This window comes from Oncorhynchus gorbuscha, linkage group LG17, assembly GCF_021184085.1.
Source record: "Oncorhynchus gorbuscha isolate QuinsamMale2020 ecotype Even-year linkage group LG17, OgorEven_v1.0, whole genome shotgun sequence".
NCBI classification, from domain to species: domain Eukaryota; kingdom Metazoa; phylum Chordata; class Actinopteri; order Salmoniformes; family Salmonidae; genus Oncorhynchus; species Oncorhynchus gorbuscha.
Window position 1 is genome coordinate 48014390 of NC_060189.1, and position 23700 is coordinate 48038089.

The window sequence follows — 23700 nt, forward strand, 5'->3', positions numbered from 1 at the left end:
AAAAGTTGTAGACCTCTACAAGTCTGATTCATCATTGCAATTTCCAAACGCATGAAGGTACCACGTTCATCTGTACAAACAATAGTACGCAAGTGTAAACACCATGGGACCACACAGCCATCATAGTGCTCAGGAAGGAAACACGTTCTGTCTCCTGGAGAGGAATGCACTTTGGTGCGAAAAGTGCAAATCAATCCAAGAACAACAGCAAAGGACCCTGTGAAGATGTTGGAGGAAACAGGTACAAAAGTATCTATATCCACAGTAAAACGTGTCCTATATCGACATAACCTGAAAGACCACTCAGCAAGGAAGAAGCCACTGCTCCAAAACCACCATAAAAAAGCCAGACAACGGTTTGCAACTGCACATGGAGACAAAGATCATACTTTTTGGAGAAATGTACTCTGGTCTGATGAAACAAAAATAGAACTGTTTGGCAATAATGACCATCGTTATTTTTGGAGGAAAAAGGGGGAGGCTTGCAAGCCGAAGAACACCATCCCAACAGCACAAACATTATTTTGTGGGGGTGCTTTGCTGCAGGAGGGGCTCGTGCACTTCACAAAATACATGGAGTCATGAGGAAGGAAGATGATGTGCATATTTTGAAGCATCATCTCAAGACATCAGTCAGGAAGTTAAAGCTTGGTCGCAAATGGGTCTTCCAAATGGACAATGACCCCAAGCATACTTCCAAAGCTGTGGCAAAATGGCTTAAGGAAAACAAAGGCAATTGGAGTGGCCATCACAAAGCCCTGACCTCAAGCCTATAGAAAATCTGTGGGCAGAACTGAAAAGGCGTGTGTGAGCAAGAAGGCCTACAAACCTGACTCCGTTACACCAGCACTGTCAGGGGGAATGGGCCAAAATTCACCCAACTTATTGTGGGAAGCTTGTGGAAGGCTACCCGAAATGTTTGACTCAAGTTAAACAATTTAAAAGGCAATGCTACCAAATACTAATTGAGTGTATGTTAAACTTCTGACCCACTGGGAATGTGATGAAAGAAATAAAAGCTGAAATAAAACATTCTCTCTAGTATTATTCTGACATTTCACATTCTTAAAATAAAGGGGTGATCCTAACTGACCTAAGACAGGGAATTTCTACTAGGATGAAATGTCAGGAATTGTGAAAAACTGAGCTTAAATGTATTTGGCTAAGGTGTATGTATACTTCCGACTTCAACTGTACAAATAGTAAAGCAGAACAAAGAAGAACACAAGGAAGTAAGTGAGCTATATAAAGGGTCAGTTCCAGGGTCAGTGCCAATACCATATTTACAATGTGCAGGAATACTGGAGTGGTAGGGGCAGACAAGTATAGGGCTAAGGTGTGATTAGTCATCAGGATACTGTCCATGATAAACAGAGCAGCATACAGTATATGATGATTGTGTGTGTGTGTGTGTGTGTGTGTGTGTGTGTGTGTGTGTGTGTGTGTGTGTGTGTGTGTGCGTGCGTGCGTGCGTGCGTGCGTGCGTGTGTGTGTGCTTGCGTAGAGTCCGTATGAATGTGCTACAGTGCCTTCGGAAACTATTCACACCCCTTGACTTTTTCCACATTTTGTTACGTTACAGACTTATTCCAAAATAGATTAAATACAAAAAAAGACTCTGAAATCTCCATGCAATATCCCATAATGAAAAAGTAAAAATAGGTTTTTGAAATGTTTGCAAATCTAAATAAAATAACGTATTTACAGAAGTATTCAGACCCTTTGCTATGAGAGTCGAAACTGAGCTCAAGTGCATCCTGCTTCCATTGATCATCCTTCAGACGTTTCTACAACTTCATTGGAGTCCACCTGGTGTAAATTCAATTGATTGGATATTATTTGGAAAGGCACACGCCTGTCTATTTAAAGTCCCACAGTTGGCAGTGCATGTCAGAGCAAAAACCAAGCCATGAAGGAATTTTCCGTAAATCTTTGAGACAGGATTGCGATGAGGCACAGATCTGTGGAATGGTACCAAAACATTGCTGCCACTACCATATTTCACCGTAGGGAAGGTGCCAGGATTCCTCCAGACGTGACGCCATGTTTCCTCCAGACATCAGACTAGAGAATCTGAGAGTCTTTAGGTGCCTTTTTGGCAAACTCCAAGCGGGTTGTTACATGTATTCAGGCAACCACACCTGCAAAGCCTGTTACACACCTTCCTAAGGTAAGTCTGAATACAAACTACTGAGAAGTGCAAAGGAAAGGCGTGTGTAAGAAAGGCGTCATTTCCTCAATCGGAATCGGGCCCTTAGAGACTTATCCAAGAAGACTCATAGCTGCCAAAGGTGTTTCTAACGTATATTGACTCGGGGAGTTGAATATGTATCAAATCAAGGTATAGTACTGTTTTTTTAATTATTTATTTTATGGGGGTGATTTTTCTTCCACTTTTGTATTTTGTGTAGACCAATGACAACAAAGAAATCCTGATTGCATTAATTTCAATCCGACTTTGTACTGCAACAAAATTTGAGAGGGGTGAATACTTATCAAATAAAATTAAATGTATTTATATAGCCCTTCTAACATCAGCTGATATATCCAAGTGCTGTACAGAAACCCAGCCTAAAACCCCAAACAGCAAGGAATGCACGTGTAGATGCATGGTGGCTAGGAAAAACTCCCTAGAAAGGCCAAAACCTAGGAAGAAACTATGAGGCTATGAGGGGTGGCCAGTCCTTTTCTGGCTGTGCATGGTGGAGATTATAACAGAACACGGTTACGTAGATGGAAAAAAGCTGTCCTTGAAACAGTCTTGATATGTTCGTCAAAAGAGAGATCAGGGTCCAGAGTAACACCGAGGTCCTTCACAGTTTTATTTGAGACGCCTGGACAAGCATCAAGATTAATTGTCAGATTCAACAGAAGATCTCTTTGTTTCTTGGGACCTAGAACAAACATCTCTGTTTTGTCCGAGTTTAAAAGTAGAATGTTTGCAAGCATCCACTTCCTTACGCCATCTGTCTGAATCACAGGCTTCTAGCGAGGGCAATTTTGGGGCTTCACTATGTTTCATTGAAATGTACAGCTATGTGTCATCCACATAGCAGTGAAAGTTAACATTATGTTTTCAATTGACATCCCCAAGAGGTTAAATATATAGTGAAAAAAATAGTGGTCCTAAAACGGAATCCTGAGGAACACCGACATTTACAGTTAATTTGTCAGAGGACAAACCATTCACAGAGACAAATTGATATCTTTCCGACAGATAAGATCAAAACCAGGCCAGAACTTGTCCGTGTAGACCAATTTGGGTTTCCAATCTCCAAAAGAATGTGGTGATCGATGGTATCAAAAGCAGCACTAAGGTCTAGCAGCACGAGGACAGATGCAGAGCCTCGGTCTGACGCCATTAAAAGGTCATTTATCACCTTCACATGTGCAGTCTCAGTGCTATGATGGGGTCTAAAACTAGACGGTATCATTTCATATACATTGTTTGTCTTCAGGAAGGCAGTGAATTGCTGCGCAACAGCTTTTTCAAAATTTTTGAGAGGAATGGACGATTCAATATAGGCCCGATAGTATTTTATATTTTCTGGGTCAACGTTTGGCTTTTTCAAGAGAGGCTTTATTACTGCCACTTTTAGTGAGTTTGGTACATCCGGTGGATAGGGAGCCGTTTATTATGTTCAACATAGGAGGGCCAAGCACAGGAAGCAGCTCTTTCAGTAGTTTAGTTTGAATAGGGTCCAGTATGCAGCTTGAAGTGTGAATAATGTGAATATTATCTGCTATTATCTGCTATGACTACAAGGTCCGATAGGAATTCAGGGAACTCAGTGAGGAACGCTGTATATGACACACACTGTAGTAGAATAAACAACATGGAGGCCCAACAAAATCTTGGTTATCTCGCCCAAAACACTGCATGTATGTGTGATAAAATGGTAACTTTGCCCCAAGTCTAACCCCTCAGAGACTAAGCCCTGTCTTAGCCGTTCAGGTTCTTCTAAATGGAATTGTTTTAAGAAGGTCATACCAAGGATTATTTTGCTATTTGATTTTGAAATGTAAGACCCTTTGAAGTATAAAAAATATCAACAAATAGGCTAAAAGCCTTACTGCTATTAGCCCATACAAACACATTGAATAACATATTCTCTACATGGAACAACAGATATTCCAAAAATATATCAAAAGGAAGTCTGGGGAAGGGTACCAAACATTTCTGCAGCATTTAAGGTCCCCAAGAACAGTGGCCACCATTATTCTTATATAGAAGAAGTTAAGAACCACCAAGTATCTTCCTAGAGCTGGCCGCCCGGCCAACTGAGCAATCGGTGGAGAAGGGCCTTGGTCAGGAGGTGACAAAGAACCTGATGGTCACTCTGACAGAACTCCAGAGTTCCTCTGTGGAGATGGGAGAACCTTCCAGAAGGACAACCATCTCTGCAGCACTCCACCAATCAGGCCAGACAGAAGCCACTCCTCAGTAAAAGGCACGTCACGTCTGTAAGCGTCACCTCTGGAGGAAACCTGACACCATCCCTATGGTGAAGCATGGTGGTGGCAGCATCATGCTGTGGGGATGTTTTTCAGCGTCAGGGACTGGGCGACAATTCAGTACGGAGGGAAAGATGGAGGAAAGTACAGAGAAATCCTTGATGAAAACCTGCTCCAGAGCACTCAGGACCACAGACTTGGGTGAAGGTTCACCTTCCAACAGGACAACGACCCTAAGCAAACAGCCAAGACAACGCATGAGTGGCTGCGGGACAAGTCTCTGAATGTCCTTGAGTGGCCCAGCCAAAGCCTGGACTTGAGCCCGATCGAACATCTCTGGAGAGACCTGAAAATGGCTGTGCAGCAACGCTCCCCATCCAACCAGACAGAGCTTGAGAGGATCTGCAGAGAAAAATGGGAGAAACTCCCCAAATACACGTGTGCCAAGATTTTAGCGTCATCCCAAGAAGACTCAAGACTGTAACTGCTGCCAAAAGTGCTTCAACAAAGTGCTGAGTAAAGGGTCTGAATACTTGTGTAAATGTCATATTTCAGTTTTTATTTTTTATGAATACTGTCCAAAAGCACTGTACATATCCGTGGTGCAATCAAATTTAGAACCCCCCCCCCCCTCCCTCCGCATTATAAACTCCCTAGTAATGCTTAAGGATTTAGTAAGACTTTACACATGACTTTACTGACCAAATGAACTGGTGCAACACAACTGCGGTGTAGGATGGGAACCTACAGTGTTATATCATAAACACAGGGTAGCCTAGTGGTGAGAGCGTTGGACTAGTAACCGAAAGGTTGCAAGTTTAAATCCCCCGAGCTGACAAGGTACAAATCTGTCGTTCTGCCCCTGAACAGGCAGTTAACCCACTGTTCCTAGGCTGTCGTTGAAAATAAGAATTTGTTCTTAACTGACTTGCCTGGTAAAAGAATATCATAAACTATTACCCAGACGATAAGCTTCGTCCTCCATCAGAACTTGTTTTGATGTTTCTTGCAGACGAAAACAGACAAAACAAGTGATGCTCTATGAGCTGTGAGAACACATCTCCCTCACTCATCAGACAGCCTATATGACCTTTCGCAGGGTGAGAAGTTTTATTTTTCCTTTTCCTCTTCTAAATCACCAATCCCATGCTGGGTGGACTGTTGTTATCGCGATAATCGTCCAAGCAAGGGCAGATTGGGAAGTCCAGGAGGACACGTGTTTTTAACGCCTCTCAAAGGCTTCCCGTTGTGATGAAACGGGGCCGGGTCCTTTTAGGGCACGTTGCAGGAACAGACATTCGAATAATGGAACTGTTTGATCATTTTCTAGTGAGAAGGTCAACCGTACGGCGCGGCACATCAGATTCTGTATAGGGTAAACATGGGATGTGTGTATGCCTCTTCTTCTCCTTTTCTCGTCTCCCTCACACAGACCAGATCTCAAGACTCTTTGCCTCGGATGAAGGGTTGAGAAACAAATCTGAAAAATGTGTGCGTGCATGTGTGTTCCTGTTTGCGTGCATGTGCTCTTCCTGTTGCACCTCCAGATGACTAATCCAACTGAGGTGTGTGTGAGCGATGAATCTCTCTGGGCATAAACACAAAGCACTCAGCATGACAAAGCCATGCTTCAAGTCACACTCTGTTACCCTATCTGTCTCTCCCACTCCCCCTGGTTCTGCCATAAATAAACTCAGCAAAAAAAGGAAACGCCCTCTCACTGTCAACTGCGTTTATTTTCAGCAAACATCACATGTGTAAATATTTGTATGAACATCATAAGATTCAACAACTGAGACATAAACAGAACGAGTTCCACAGACATGTGACTAACAGAAATGAAATAATGTGTCCCTGAACAAACGGGGGGTCAAAATCAAAAGTAACCGTCAATATCTGGTGTGGCCACCAGCTACATTAAGTACTGCAGTGCCTCTCCTCGTCATGGACTGCACAAGGTTTGCTGTGAGATGTTACCCCACTCTTACACCAAGACACCTGCAAGTTCCCGGACATTTCTGGGGGGATTGGCCCTAGCCCTCACCCTCCGACCCAACAGATCCCAGACGTGCTCAATGGGATTGAGATCCGGGCTCTTTGCTGGCCATGGCAGAACACTGACATTCCTGTCTTGCAGGAAATCCCGCACAGAACGAGTAGTATGGCTGGTGGCATTGTCATGCTGGAGGGTCATGTCAGGATGAGCCTACATGAGAGAGGAACATGAGAGAGGAAGATGTGTCTTCCCTGTAACGCACAGCATTGAGATTGCCTGCAATCACAACAAGCTCAGTCCAATGATGCTGTGACACACTGCCCCAGACCATGACAGACCCTTCACCTCCAAATCGATCCCGCTCCAGAGTACAGGCCTCGGTGTAACGCTCATTCCTTCGATGATAAACGCGAATCCGACCATCACCCCTGGTGAGACAAAACAGCGACTCGTCAGTGTGCCAGTCCTGTCTGGACGAGCGACGGTGGGTTTGTGGCCATAGGCGACGTTGTTGCCGATGATGTCTGGTGAGCATCTGCCTAACAACAGGCCTATAAGCCCTCAGTCCAGCCTCTCTTAGCCTATTGCGGACAGTCTGAGCACTGATGGAGGGATTGTGCATTCCTGGTGTAACTCAGGCAGTTGTTGTTGCCATCCTGTACCTGTCCCACAGGTGAGATGTTCAGATGTACCGATTTTGAATCTCCAAGTCTCTCTTACAATCTACCCAACCGTCCATGTGTCCCTGACTAAACCTGTCTGCTTCAGTTCCCTGTCTCCTCCTGCAGCAGCACCTCCACCCCCTCGGCTCATCGATAACCATCCTGACTATACTATCCGGGCGGCTTTTGGATGTGTGCCGTCGGGGTTGCGGTTGGCAACTGGTGGGGATCTGCTCTGACTCCAGCACACCTGTCTCCGCCCACACAATCACACACAGAGAGAGGGAGAGGGAGAGAGCACTGGGGGAGTGGGGGCATGTCAAGGAGACACCAGATGAGCACTAGAGGGCGTGGCAGCAGCAGATGGCCCATTACCCCCCTGGGGAGATAAAACCTCGACTCTTCAGTGAAGAGCACTTTTAGCCAGTCCTGTCTGGTCCAACGACGGTGGGTTTGTGCCCATAGGCGACGTTGTTGCCGGTGATGTCTGGTGATGACCTGCCTTACAACAGGCCTACAAGCCCTCAGTCCAGCCTCTCTCAGCCTATTGCGGACAGTCTGAGCACTGATGGAGGGATTGTGCGTTCCTGGTGTAACTCAGGCAGTTGTTGTTGCCATCCTGTAGCTGTCCCACAGGTGAGATGTTCAGATGTACCGATCTTGTGCAGGTGTTGTTACACGTGGTCTGCCACTGCAAGGACGATCAGTCCTGTAGCGCTGTCTTAGGTGTCAGTAGATAGGCCTCTTTAGTGTCCTAAGTTTTCATAACTGTGACCTTAATTGCCTACCGTCTGTAAGCTGTTAGTGTCTTAACAACCGTTCCACAGGTGCATGTTCATTAACTGTTTATGGTTCATTGAACAAGCATTGGGAACAGTGTTTAAACCCTTTACAATGAAGATCTGTGAAGTTATTTGCATTTTTAAGAATTATCTTTGAAAGACAGGGCACTGAAAAGGGGACATTTCTTTTTTTGCTGAGTTTATATATCTCGTGAAATTTAAGCAAATGTTCACAAAATTATATAATTCGGTAACCTGCTTGAATTATTTTTTTGTCTTGGCTGTTTTCAATGTCGGCCAGGTTCTGATTTAGTTGTGGTTCATTTGGTCTCTAAAAGAAAGCTGAGACTAACTTTGTTAGAATAGAGAGTGGAGAGAACATTTGGGAGATGTGTTAGCTTTTTTGCACAAAGTACATTGAAGAACACAGGTGGAATTTCCTTTCTCATCTCGTGCTATTCCCTCTTTTCCTTCTTCACATTGTTATTCACTGACACCCTCTCCTTCTCTTACTTAATCTCTCCTTTTCCCCCTTCCTCTCTCTCTCATCTCTTCCCCGCTATCCTTCTCTTCCTCTCTCTCCTTGGCACGGACCTAAAGTCCATTCTCTCCCTTATTATTCTTACTTGGTATGGCCGGACTGGCTGGTGCCAGTGCTTGACCCCGTCTGTCCAGTCACAGGCAGTAATCATTTCATAAGCACCATTTAATCAAAACATAACCATATTTCAGATTCTATTTTCACCCCGGTTATTTCCTCTAACAAATATGTGCTGAGAGGCAATCTAAACCCAAGTGTTTATACCGTGTGTGTTTATGTGTGTGCGAATGTGTGTGTGCATGTTTGCGTGTGTGTGTGTGTGTGTGTGTGTGTGTGTGTGTGTGTGTGCATACTGCTTTATTACAGCAATCAGTTTGAAACTAGTTTGTAATGGGTCCACTCTTGGCAGGGGACACATCTCACATTCATGGCAAAGTCATACAGAGACCATCCTCTTATTGCAAACAAGTTGAGCCCAATTACTTCCGTGTGCTCCTCTCTTCTCTAATCAACACGATAGTCGGTAGTCAGAAGCACTCTATGCAAACAGAGTGTGGACAGTATCCTCATTATAAGGTGACTATGTAAGATGATTAAACCTTTCATCAGAGTTGTGTACAAGGTTATTATTGTAAGCTAAAAATGAAACGAAAACAAAAATGATTTAGTAAAATAATTAACAAACCCATTATCTTTGACTCCAAAACAAACTCAACTCAAATAAAAATCATCATGAATTATTTTTAGCTGAACCGAATGGGGTTTTCAAGCTTTTGGGGCGTTTTCAAGCAACTGAATCTTGCGGGTTAATGCGGCCAGGAGATGCTGATGTTTCAAAAAAGCCTGTGCATCACTACCACTTGCTAAAATGTAAAAAAAGAAAAAACGTCCAGGAGACTAACTTAATTCTTCTTACACAAAAAGCATTGGATTGATGTAAAAATGGGTGAGAGAGAGATTCGTTCCACCATATATATATTTTTGCACCAGCCTCAGCGCTATTCCTTTCAAATCCAAATCCCATTAAGATGAATCCCAAATGGGCAAAGAGTCTGGTGGACCAACATGTCAAATTTTGCCTTTATTAGCCAATATAGAAAGACCGGGAGAAACTCCCAGCGCATTGGCTTAATTAGCTTAATCTACCAACTACTTTCCCCCCTAACCCTCCCCGTTATGCTAGCAGACTACAAGCACAGAGCCACACCTCTTAGTTGTGTGATTTGATGACGACAAATACTTCACTCAAGGTCAATCCCATAGAGTCCTCTGGTCAGCCCCAACGAAGGCTAACTTTGAATCGTTGATGCACTGTGAGCAATCGCCCGAGGACGAGGTTACGGTAAGATTGTCTTTATAATTTCAACATAACCTAACCTTAGCTCTCAAGAACCCAAGGACAGACAGCCATAGGGCTCTCATTTGAACAATTGACCACAGCGGGGGGCCATCCTGTACAACTGTACAGACGCTGTGCCCACAAGTTGATGATCACTGTGTTCAATACGGAAAACTCAGAAACTCTACTTTCATATCACCCCCCTTTACATACACAAAAGGTACGTAAAGTCATTTTGGATGACAATCAAGTTGGTGTAGAAGGTTTCCAAAACCGCATCGCAATCAGGGGTCAATTGTTTCTAGATAGAGCATTCACACTTCACTTCAGCTAACTGAAACTAAACTGAATTCAAAACCAAATCAAAGAAACTCATTGAAATAAAAAACAAATATAAACACACACAACTGTAAAAACTTTGGTTGTGTACATTCTTGAACCCCCTACATTAATAACGACGTCAATCGTCATAGAAAACCCAAACACTTAATCGAGCGACCAATTCAGACAAGCAGACGTGACTATTTATTTTGGATCGCTGAGATTTTTGAAATGCAAAAGAAGAACCAGAGATTATATTTATTTCCACACTAGAACAACATTTGCTGAAGAGTAGTCACTTCTTTATTTTTTTACATGCATTTTCTTTCTCTCTTTCTTTATTTTTAATGACTACCAAAACACAATGTTTATTTGCACCCTGTCATTTGAGGGTTTTACAGTTCAATCTTGTGTTTATTTCAGTTTTGTCCGTCTCAGAAATGCACAGATTGTTTTAAACGTCAATGTTTTCATCAGTCAGTGGCTTAATCCTCTTTAATATAACAATAACAACTTAATCCCTTCAATTGTCCTCTACCTGTACACAATTAGCCAGTAATTGAAGTATTTTAAAAGTCTCCTATTGGTTGTCTGTGTGTCCCGTTGCCCTCTTTCTTGGCGTGTGATAGGTCGATGTCACATCCATGTGTGGAGTGTTGCAATTCTTGTCTCCTATTGGTTGACCTTGCGTTCGTTGCTCTCTTTTGATAAGTCCAGACCCGGTGAGGAGCTCGACAGACATATCCGACATCCCATAATCATCATAAACGCTCTACGGAAGGATCTATTGAAGAACCCATACAAGAATGGGTTAAGTGAAGAGTTAACGTACCCCAGCCACAAGAAAAACTCCCACACCTCCACCGCTGTGCTGTAGTCGATGAAAGGATCCACGATGTTGACAGTGAAGAAGGGAAGCCAGAAGAGGAGAAAGAGCCCCATGATGATCCCCAGGGTCTTAGCCGCCTTCCTCTCCCTCCTCATGGCGTTGCGGTGCCTCTGCTTCTTGCTGGAGTCCTTGCCCACCCCGGCCGAAAACTGGCTCTCCATGGCGCTGATCTGCATGGCCTGCCGCTTGGCCGCCTTGTAGATCTTCCAGTAGGCCGCTAGCATGATGCCCATGGGCAGGTAGAAGGCCACCAGGGAGGCCATGACGGCGTAGACGCGGTTGACCAGGAAGACGCAGGCGTCCTCGGGCGGCATGGGCACCATGTCCACCCCAGCCTTGTGGAGGCCCAGCATGATGGGGCCGAAGGAGATGAGCAACGGGACGGCCCAACAGACCACGATCAGGAAGGCTACTCGGCCCTGGGACATTTTCAGGTGGTAGACCAAGGGGTTACACACGGCGTAGTAGCGGTCGAAGGCGATGCAGCTGAGGTGGAAGATGGATGCGGTGCACAGCATGACGTCCAGGCTGGAGTGGACCCGGCAGAAGAGGGCGCCGAAGAGCCAGCAGCCCTCCACGGTGCGCACCATGCTGTAGGGCATGACCACCAACCCCACCAGGCAGTCGGCCACCGCCAAGGACATGACGAACGAATTGGTGGGCGACTGCAGCTGCTTGTAGTACGCGATGGCCAGGACAACCAGGAAGTTACCCACCACCGTGCACACAATGCCCGCTGTAAAGAAGGCATACAGGATCACCCGGGATGCCTGGTGCCTTGACGACGTAGCGCAGAAGTCCTCCAGGTCACCTTGGAGAGAAGAAAGGTTGGCATCATCATCCAGATCCTCTGGCCATCCCAAACTGGTATTATCCATGGCTTGGTCTTGTTCTGTCAAAAACACACAACATCCATGATGTTAATAAACGTTTTGGCATGATTTAGCAGTAGGTTGAGACATTTCCAAAACAGGAAATATACCCCCTGTGAGGAATCTGTGTACTCAAACAATCTTACCAATACAAACAAACCACCCAGAATTCTGCTGGTTCTGCTTAATCCATCTCTCTCCAAGGCACTTCATTGTTAGTTAAACCTCAAACTGTGTGTTTTAGCCTGACACGTAGTTAAATCAGTGTTTGATGAGATCACACAGCCAGGAACCTTGGCGGAAGAAGCTAATAGTTCTGGTGCCGGTTTCGGGTTCTTATCTAGACTGCGATCTCCCTGGTGGGCTAACTGAGGAAAACCAGATGCTCTCTCGAGTTTATCTACAAGCCTCACCAGCGCAAAGGAAATCACAAATGAACGATGTTGGCAAAACTTATCAGAAACAATCAAACAGCGAGACACCTCCCAGTAAACATGCCCGCAATATTCTAACGTGCCCCCGCCTCTAGCTGGGCTTGGTGTAGGCTGGCCTGTGTTGGGCTGGTGTGGGATTGCCTTAGGCTAGCTCGTGCTGGGCTAGCCTAAGGGCTGGTGTGAGCTTGGTGTGGGGTTGGTGTGCGCTAGCCAGTGCTCACTTTGCCCAAAGAATACACACATGGGGCCAATGGGGTCATGTTTGCTGGGATGATGCCTGTGTGGGGCTCGGAGGTGGCCATTTTGGAAGACTGTCAAGCACAATGCAAAGGAGGGCACTTTGTTTGACCTTTCTTGGGCTCCCTTTCCCCAGTGGAATATTCAAGAATATTCCACTGTGGATACAGCTTTCATCAGTTCTGTTGGAGTGGAACTATCCAGCAGGAAACATAATCACACAGTGACAGATAGACAGGCGTACCATTTCACACCTTTCCACTGAACCCTTTGGGGACCTATTTAACCGTGGCACAAAGCAGTCTACTCCTTTCTCTCCTAAACGTAACTGATATTTGCAGGGTGTTCTGGGGATTTCCTATCTGGCAGGTTGGTAGAGTAGCTTGTTCGTGGTCGAGTATGGTGTCCATATTTCGGATAGATATCTGTCCACAACCTGTCCTAATATGTTCACTATATTCCTGAGAAGGGCTGATTGAAAGCAGGGATAGCACCGCTTCGCTGTTGCAGTGATAATGTCTGATCTGTTAGACATTATCATGCTCAGTGAACATAATGTTACTCGGATGGGCGTTTGGTACGCAACTCATCGGGTTACTGTGGCGCGAAAGCAGCAGCCGGAGGTGCTCATTGTTTCCTCGGCAGGCCAGAAGTAACCGGAGACTCAAAATGCCCTACCAAAAACTGAACGTGTCAAAACCGAATCATCTCCTCTTCTGAAAGTAAAACAGAGGAAGCATAGAGAAATGGTTCTAGTTCAGTAAGAATGTTTTTTTTTTAATTATTAACACCAAAGGGACTGTGGTGTTGTAGGGGCCGAGGGAAGCAATATCCCCTGTTCCTGTCAGTCATACTAACATGTCAAAACAAAGGCCTCCATCATCGTCATCATCACCGTCTTTATCGCTGTCACGATCCTTGTGAATATTGTTGCCGCTACTTACCATCGTCGTCATCCTTCTCATCACCATCAACAACGCTGACATTCCTATTCTGGTCATCATGGTCATCATCGCTGTCATCATGGTCATCATCGCTGTCATCATGGTCATCATCGCTGTCATCATTCTCATGAGCGGAATTCATGCTTTTGCAAGAGACAAAAGAGCAGGAAGGAACCCCATTCCTCTCATCTTATGACAGTTGACCTGATTCTATCGGAAAGTTTTCACCTTTCCTTATTTATACTAAAACCCACACTGCATTTGTAAATCAAGCAACTCCACATAACCTACTTATATTGGCTCGGCAATGAGACGGAATATAAACAAAGTTCACAGCCTGACACAGAGAATATCTTGTCTCAAATGTCACCATATTCCCTATGCAGTGCACGACTTCTGACTAGAGCCCCACACCACTATAAATGGTATAGGGCGCCATTTGGGAAGCAGGCAGAGAATGTCGGTGGGACAAGTAATAGGACAAGCAGGTCGATTTGGACTGCCCTAGACTCCACATTTACGGCAAAGTTCTATCTCAGTCAGTAAATCAGTGGGTCAAATCAATGACGCTTCTCTGAAAAAAATGGAAAGGAGTTATAGTTTTACCCTCTTATTCCAGAAGTGTTTGTGCTTAAATAACCACACCAACCCTTGAGCAAAACATCTCCACTAAACCCGATATGGTGTCTCTTTCCAGTGCACATGATGGATCTTTGGAGTTTTGGACGTTGGTTCAAAGGATCAAGGGAGATGAATCTTGGTCAATGTGATTATAGAAACATGTTATGTTCTCTCAACTTCACAGACAGACAGACTCCACACAGTGCACACACACACACACACACACACACACACACACACACACACACACACACACACACACACACACACACACACACACACACACACACACACACACACACACACACACACACACACACACACACACACACACACACACACACACACACATGCACCACCCTGTGTCACCACCCGCCCACCACTCACACAAACACCTTCAACACACAGTGTGAGTACAAGCTAAAATAATAACTCTACCCAGTGCACATAGGGTTGCTTGTTGCTTCTGGTCTTCTAAGAAGGGGGCGTGTCAACAGACAGACAAACAGACAGAACACCGCGTCCACTACTGAGTGGTCAAGAGGGTAGGTCAGAATATCAGAACACATCAGGACAGAACAGGAGCGTGGAATGTGTGTGGGTGTGTGTGTGTGTGGGTGGGTGCATTTGTGCGTGTCTTTCTGTGAGGTTGGAAGAACATGTGAAGAAACGTCCTCTCACTGTCAACTGCGTTTATCTTCAGCAAACTTAACATGTGTAAATATTTGTATGAACATAACAAGATTTAACAACTGAGACATAAACTGAACACGTTCCACAGACATGTGACTAAGATAAATTGAATAATGTGTCCCTGATCAAAGGGGGGGGGGTCAAAATCAAAAGTAACAGTCAGTATCTGGTGTGGCCACCAGCTGCATTAAGTACTGCAGTGCATCTCCTCCTCTTGGACTGCACCAGATTTGCCAGTTCTTCCACCAAGGCACCTGCAAGTTCCCAGACATTTCTGGGGGGAATGGCCTTAGCCCTTACCCTCCGATCCAACAGGTCCCAGACGTGCTCAATGAGATTGAGATCCGGGCTCTTCGCTGGCCATGGCAGAACACTGACATTCCTGTCTTGCAGGAAATCAGGCACAGAAAGAGCAGTATGGCTGGTGGCATTGTCATGCTGGTGGGTCATGTCAAGATGAGCCTGCAGGAAGGGTACCACATGAGGGAGGAGGATGTCTTCCCTGTAACGCACAGCGTTGAGATTGCCTGCAATGACAATAAGCTGCAATGACAACAAGCTCAGTGGCACACTGCCCCAGACCATGACGGACCCTCCACCTCCAAATCGATCCCGCTCCAGAGTACAGGCCTCGGTGTAACGCTCATTCCTTCGACGATAAACGCAAATCCGACCATCACCTCTGGTGAGACAAAACCATGACTCGTCAGTGAAGAGCACTTTTTGCTAGTCCTGTCTGGTCCAACGACGGTGGGTTTGTGCCCATAGGCGACGTTCTTGCTCTCAGCCTATTGTGGACAGTTTTAGCACTGATGGAGGGATTGTGCGTTCCTGGTGTACGTTCCTGGTGTAACTCGGGCAGTTGTTGTTGCCATCCTGTACCTGTCCCGCAGGTGTGATGTTCGAATGTACCGATCCTGTGCGGGTGTTGTTGCTCAATCTGATATGTCTTTCTTTTTTTGTTGAGGGGGGATTATGTGTATAGTTTTTTTAATTGTTTACTGAACTGTTGGAGCGAGAAACACAAGCATGTCACTGCGCCTGCGATAACATCTGCACATCTGCGTAGGCGACCAATAAACGTTGATTTGTTTTCAAACAGTTACATTTAGGTATTCATCCTGAGTGGTTAAAAGGTCAGGGCTATGGTTTGGGGAAGGCTGAAGACAAAATAACTAAAAATGAGGCGCTATTACCATCAACCATCATCAAGTATTCTCGCGGCTTGCTAGGACATGGTGAACTGTGGTGGCGTTGTGTTATAAGCAGCGCTCTTCGGCTCAGAACGAGTTGGCGCTCATTGCTGGGAAATCTCTCTATATTATTTTTGGGGTGCCGAAGAAGACATATATCGATGTTCTCAGGACCTTATGAGACTCCAAAATCGCAGTCTGTTTGTAGTAATCAGGCTGGTCTTCCTGTCTGCCCAGTGTTGTGTCCATATATCTGCATCATTTTGAGAAACACTTGTGACGACCCTCCCACTCTGTCCGGTTCGTGACACACAGCAGAGAGGATTCGATGCAACGTTGTGAACTACCAGCAACATTAAACATTTACTTTCCATGATCAGAGGAGTGCAACACTCAATTAGTCTATATAACCCATAATAGCCTGAAGCTCAATAAAATCCACTGGGGTGGACAGCACATAGCTCCCCACTCTCATCCCTCTAGGGACGAGAAGACGGTTTTGGATGTCCTCTATTTGTTTCTAGCTTGGTTGTATGTTGCAGTTGTTCATTAGGGTGCAGCGTTTCAAAAGATTGTGCAAACAGAAACAGAAAACGTATCGTCCCATTTCAGCCAGGTTTCTTCCGTTTTGTGCCTTGTGAATAAGACCTTGGAGTGGAGTTAGCCTGTTAATGCACTTTTGAGGCATGTTATTTTTGTGCGAGCACTCCTATGGCATTTTCCAAAATAAACAGATTAGGGGAGTCAATCTTAATGATTTGCTCTGCCAGTAGACTTGGCAAGTATGTTTTGACTTCACTTTCTATTGGGAGCGAGGGTTTGTTCCAAATTGTCTAGCAGTATATTTGTCATTACTGTACTGTAAATCCACAACTGATCATTTTGAGAGTATCACTTGATATCTTTCTGTCAGAAGGGTAGCATGTGGGTTTAAGTAATAATTGAAGATTATTCATTCAAATGAATCATAATTTGACTCCTGGCCGGTTTATCTGCGTTAACACAGATTGAAAATGCTGGATGTTCACCAGGGGTCAATTCACATGTAATGGCTGTGGATTGTGTCATTCCTTGAGGAAATGTGGAAACTGATATTGATATAAACTGGGACTGGACTAAATGTGACAATATAGAAAATAATATTGTCAAAGAGTGCACTGCTCCAAAACTGCACGGTTATGCCACAGTGAGAAAAAGAGAGTGAACCTAAGCAAGACAATGGTAAAGCACACATTACACATGTCTAACCAATGGCATCCGGTTTAACCAATGTGAGAAAAAAAAACTGTTAAAAAAAAGCTAGCGATGGAGTTATCAAATGTGTAAAAAAGCTGTAAAACTGTAACTTTGCGCATTCATCCAAACGTATATGAATCTGCCGGATTTAACCAGCCGGCTAATTTTAATCCGCAAGTCATAAGAGAGTTCAATTATTCCGATACCATCTGTCGTCATTGGAGACGAAAATTCCAATTCATCCAACTCTTGATTTGAATACATTTTTTATCTAACAAAAGAATGCCTGGCACAAACACCTTTTTAGAAAAGAGGAAAAGCGTGAAAGCACAGCAGCACTCACCTGTGAGTGAGATGGTTGGTCGCCGGTCCTCATTTCGCCATGCTGCACATCACAGGACAACAGGCGTCAGGCTTCCTTTCTTATGGCTCACCTCGTCACGGTGAAGGGATGAGGAGATGCGGAGAAGTGTGTCGCTCTAATGATAAGGCGTGATGCGCTAATCAGGGTAAACGAAGACAGTCCCCTGTCATCGTACACAACAGGGTGGATGGGTAACGGAAGGGAGGGAAGGTGGGTGGGGGGAAACGCAGGGTTGGGCATTGTGATGCTAATACTGACACTTGTCTCTCACTTTCATCCCTCTGTTAAAGACAACTTTGCTTACATCCCTGATTCTATCACCTTGATTCTACCAGATGAGGCAAGTCTGCCACGTTACAAGAGGATGGGAGCGACTCACATACTGTACAAGACTACTACCCACAAGACTATATTAGCTCACAGAGTTCAAGCCAAGGTTTTAGCTCTGGGAGCCAATGCAAGTCTTCAGGTCTCAGGCAAGGTTACTCTTCACTTGAGCGTGGTTCCGGACCACCCTGTTACAAGAGCATAAATGCATAGTGGGTGACTACCTGAGTATCTGATAGGTACCTACCATCCCTGCTGTCCTCCCACCACTAGACAAAGGTTGCGTTCCCAACTCGCATCCTATTACCTACATAGTACACTACCTTTGACTAGGGCCCGGGTCCAAAGCAGTGCACTATTTAGGGAATAGGGTGCCTTTGGTATGCAGCCCGGCTCTCACGCTCTTCTTTCATCTCCCCAGTAATGCATTAAAGTGGAGCCGATTTTCCCACCCCTATTCCACATACCTGGGATCTCTATCTCAGCCAGGGGAGTGGACCGTTTTCTGTCTCTCAAGTGCAGCACGGTGGACGTATTTGAATTCATTAACCATGCTGAGAGTTTTTAATTAAGCAGGGGGAAAAAGGCTTTTTTTCCCCTCGCTTGCCCGACTAGTGTTTTTTTTAGACCAGTCATTCATATGTGTAATGTGAGTGTTTCCCTCTGCAGCGGAGAGGCGAGGTGAGGAAGAGAGGAGCGGCAGTCGGCGGGCACATCTGTTGCTTTTGAAAAGGGAGGACGTGGTTCGATTCTTGGGAAATGGGCGATTTGTTATGTTCACTCAAGAGGTTCACTCAATTGGCCCGGCTGATTAATCGAGAACATGATCACGCATATTATTATAGGAAGAGGCAGCATGAGGTTTATGGTGGGGAAGAATGTTTTGATGATGTCAACGTGCAACTGATGTAACAGAGGCGAGTTGTGGAGTGAACCATGCTCAAGTAACCTTACCTTACCTTGCTTTGGCTAAAAGGCTTATGTGCTCTACTGGTGCGCAGGAGATCTGGGTTCAAATCTTGGTCACTCGTAATGATGTACAGTAACTGCATGGAATTTTGTGCCTCAAGATCGGGCCTTTCACACAACAATGGCACCTAACAGTTTCTGTGAGTCCCAGAAAAAGCACTCACAGCCAATCACAAAATCCTCTCAACCCTCATCCCCAAAATTACCTCTAATTGTTAAAGGGCCATCAGTTGTCTGCCACAAGAGATTGAAGGTTTACAGTGGAGTTCTGTAGCATCTGTTTACTTCCAAACAGTTTGAATATCAGATTTAAACTGCCTAGAGTGCAGGATGGGAAGGGACTTTGCACTTTTGGGACTATTCCAAAAGTGCTCAATCAAACTCTCATGAAAGAAAACAAGTACGATCTGAACCCAGGTCAAATTGTGTCTGACTGTTACTCGTGGCAGAGACAGGGCACCGTGACCCAGTCTAACGTGTGGAATTGTTTTAAGATGGTCATACCAAGGATCATTTAGCTATTTGATTTGGAATTTGAAGAGAAAAAAAAATATCCCAAAATTATTGGATGAAATGATTTATTTGGCATTTCTGTTTCAGATAATCCCCCCCCCGAAAAAATCAAAAGGAAGTTTGTTCTGAAGTGTCTGTCCTATATCTGAGAGACAGAAGAGATATCAGGATTATTTATCCCCTTATTTTAGGCACTGAACTATCTCCGTACACGCTTCCATTCCTTTTTTTTCTCTACTGGTATCGGGACCTTCAGACGAGACTTGTGAGAGTTGTGGAGAACACCATCATGTTCGTGAGCGTCTCACTGTGTCCACAGAGGGGTCATGTTAGTGTGTTGCCCAAACCATTCGGCCACTACAGACAGAAGTTGGCGGAAGAGGCTGCACCGACTTCAGATGAGTCTTGTGAGGCTTGAGGGCATCCTAGAGCAAAACGGACAAGGCCATCTTGTTTGTGAGAGTCTCGTGGTCAATACTTTGCAGGTCAAACCGTTCGGACGCTACAAAGATCTTTGTGAGAAGACTGATTCTCGGGTTATCTCAAGGTCAGACAAACATGCTCTAGCTCTGCCAACTTTCACCACAGATGTGAAAGGGCGTTGTCGGCGGATGTGGAGGATTGAGACACAGCCCATGCAAAGAAAAAAACAGGGTAAACTGTGGCCTTACTGGTTGTCTTATTGGTCTTAGGGAAAACCTATGAAAAATCTTTCTCACTACAGTTTCATAGAATTTTAATGAAAAGCAATTGCTTTTCTAAAGTGTAGCACTAAACCCATCTCAGCCCTGTGCATAATTATACTTTCATATCCTGTTTCACAGCTATCGCTATGGAGACCAATATTCATGAGTTTGCTTATTAGGGATTCATTCGTCCTCATCTGCGTTCTCTTAATGAAGTCGGGATGCTTTCAAATAGACATTTGTGTGTATGAAAACCCAATGTTCTACTTTAAAGTATCTAAATCAATCGTTGAATGATACTCAATTAGAAGGAAGTGCTGCATTCAGACCACACCGCAGTCGTTCCTTTGATACACTCCCATAATAGGTCTTTTCCATGTACTTATTATTCATAATTTTATTAGGCATGTGTCCCAAATGGCACCCTACATAGTGCACTACTTTGGACCAGAGTCCAATGGGTAAGTAGGGAATAATGTGTCATTTCGGCAGGACACTAAATGTACTGTACCACCCGACACCTAATGCGTTTGAAACGTCAACTCCTAATAACCTGTCTTGAATCAAGGTTAACAGAAGACTGGTCCTTGTCTATAAAACAACAATAGTCGGTGTTCCCTAATAACATACTGTAAATATTTTTGAAGAAAACACATCAAATAACACACATTAAAGGTGGGTAAATGTTTAATAAAGGTCCATGTTTAATAAAACATTTATGAAAAATATGTTTGAAAAATGTTTACTAAAGGTTTGAGACCTGACCAGACCAGACCACAACAGTAGACAAACAGAGAAAGAGAGGCCACCTTTAAATAGTCACACTGAGGGTGAACGCAGTGCTATAAGAAAGAGGCCACCTTTAAATAGTCACACTGAGGGTGAATGCAGTGCTATAAGAAAGAGAGGCCACCTTTAAGTAGTCACACTGAGGGTGAATGCAGTGCTATAAGAAAAATAGAAAGCCTGGTATTTTAGATCAATAAAAGAACCTTAGACTATGATACACTGGGACCACCTTTTCAATGGACAATCTTCAAGCATGCAGAGCAACCTTCAAAGCCATCTGTTATGAGTCAATTTTGTAAGGGTTTTAACCTTTATCGGTCTCTCATTTGTCCCTCCTCCCTCACTGTACTTAGGACAGCGTTTCCCAAAATGAGACCCCAAAGGGGGCACGTTTTGGTTTTTGCTCGAACACCACACAGCTGATTGAAATAATCAAAGCTTGATGAGTTCATTATCAGCTAGGGCAAAAACCCAAAGGTGCACCCCTTGGGGTCCCCAGGACCGAGTTTGAGAAACGCTGACTTAAGAGTTTAGTTGCATCAGTAGGACTATGTCTGAGTTCCAAATGGCACTATATTCCCTATCAAGTGCACTACTTTTGATTCCTTATACGGTGCTTCCAATTTATAGGCTGAGGTAATAGGGTGCCATTTGGAAAGCAACCCATTTCAGGGAAGGCAATCACAGGAAGGAGGACCAGGAAGTAAAAGTGTATAAGTCAATTTCCCCTTTAGAAATGGTCTATGGACGTCACATAGCAGCTGGCATCATCTTAACTTGCCATAGTAATCAATGTAGCATCCGGCTGCTATCCAAAATGCAAGCCAAATCTAGTGTAAAACTAAACGTTTCGCAGTGCATGCCAATTCTAATCGTTGTTTTCCCGGTAACTATTGGCAAGCTCAAAACCTCCTGGCTGATCTGTTTAAACTTCCCATAGATCTTCTTTAAAATGGCTCATTGTATTGTCAGTCACTCGTTTGCTGGGAAGACATGAGTCTTGAAAGGTGAGGCATGGTCGGATGAAACCACGTTGACAGAAACCAAAATAACATGGGACAGGAACAAAGTCCTTCATTTTGTTTTGCCACATTGAAACCAGCAGCGAAGGCCAAGAGAGAAGAATGTTGCATCAAAAGAAGTTAATTTCAACAACTGTAATTTGAAACAACATTAAGATCCAATCTTCAAAGCCATTTCAAGGCGGTAATTAAGAGACTGCATTCTCCAGAGCTTTTAGTTGTGGCCCTAATGGCCAAGCTGGTCCTAGGTGGGTACTTGAGAGGAGAGTAGGGGAGTGTGTGTGTGTGTGTGTGTGTGTGTGTGTGTGTGTGTGTGTGTGTGTGTGTGTGTGTGTGTGTGTGTGTGTGTGTGTGTGTGTGTGTGTGTGTGTGTGTGTGTGTGTGTGTGTGTGTGTGTGTGTGTGTGTGTGCGTGTGCGTGTGCGTGTGTGTGTGGTCAATGGCCTGAATGGCCTGCTATTGTCAAGTCTAATTTAGTCCTTCTAATGATTGATCTCTCCTAAACGATCTGCCACTGAGTCAAAACAATGATAAAATAATGTTTTTTTTTCCATTAAAATGTGCTGACATAGGCTGCACCCCTTTAGGAAGCGAACTAAGCTGAATTAGCTTATCTCTCTGGTACAGAGTGAAATTACCATTGTCACTGCTCAATAAAAGAGTTCCATTAGTTGCTTAATCTATCCAAATTGGTTGTAAACAAATAAAGAAATGCTGTGAATCACATAACATAAATGTTCCACTCTACTAGAGTCTGAAAAATAATTTGTGAAATAGTTATAAAAAAAAAAAAATATATATATATATATATATATATCATGCCCTGGTAAAGTATTGTGAACACACAAAGCAGTGAGCGTGATTGTTTTTTTTGGATGCTTATATAAGATTTTTAAAACATTTACTGTATACACTGCCGATTTTGCAGGTTTTCCTACTTACAAATCATGTAGAGGTCTGTAATTTTTATCACTTCAACTGTGAGAGACGGAATCTAAAACAAAAATCCAGAAAATCACATTGTATGATTTTTAAGAAATTAATTTGCATTTTATTGCATGACATAAGTATTTGATCACCTACCAACCAGAAGGGATTTCGGCTCCCACAGACCTGTTAGTTTTTCTTTAAGAAGCCCTCCTGTTCTCCACTCATTACCTGTATTAACTGCACCTGTTTGAACTCGTTACCTGTATAAAAGACACCTGTCCACACACTCAATCAAACAAGACTCCAACCTCTCCACAATGGCCAAGACCAAAGAGCTGTGTAAGGACATCAGGGATAAAATTGTAGACCTGCACAAGGCTGGGATGAGCTACAGGACAATAGGCAAGCAGCCTATAATAAAAATGACAGACCTCTACATGCTTTGTAAGTGGGAAAACCTGCAAAATCGGCAGTGTATCAAATACTTGTTCTCCCCACTGTATATATATAAAATGTAGAAATATATAAAACCTCTAGTGAATCGAGTCGGCTCTTTAAAGGTGAACCAATAAATAAGAAGTCATAAAAAAACATAAAGTCAGAGAAAATACTGTACATTACACAACATCCAAGAATTGAAATGGTAATAGCTTTTGATATTACATCAGTTTTTCCAAGAACATGCATTTGCTCAGTGATCATTGACATTGTACTCAAACTACAAATTGCAACCACAAGAAAAAAAGAAAGTTACAGTACATACAAATATATGAGATTTAGTTTTTACTTCTGAGAGACGGACCAAATCAAATGACAGAAAACATAACATTTTCATTGGTCTTCTCCCAAAAGCCAGAATGTCCTCAAAAGTCCCTTCCCCTGCAAT

At 44.0% G+C, this 23700-nt stretch overlaps 1 protein-coding gene across 1 annotated transcript; it reads right to left on the minus strand.

Annotated features, from left to right (window-relative positions):
* Positions 1-10760: 10760 nt before the first annotated feature.
* LOC124002301 (5-hydroxytryptamine receptor 4-like) lies at positions 10761-11912 on the minus strand. The gene has a single exon (XM_046309685.1). The coding sequence runs from the start codon at positions 11861-11863 to the stop codon at positions 10769-10771; it is 1095 nt and encodes a 364-aa protein (XP_046165641.1). The 5' UTR covers positions 11864-11912; the 3' UTR covers positions 10761-10768.
* Between the last annotated feature and the right edge of the window lie 11788 nt (positions 11913-23700).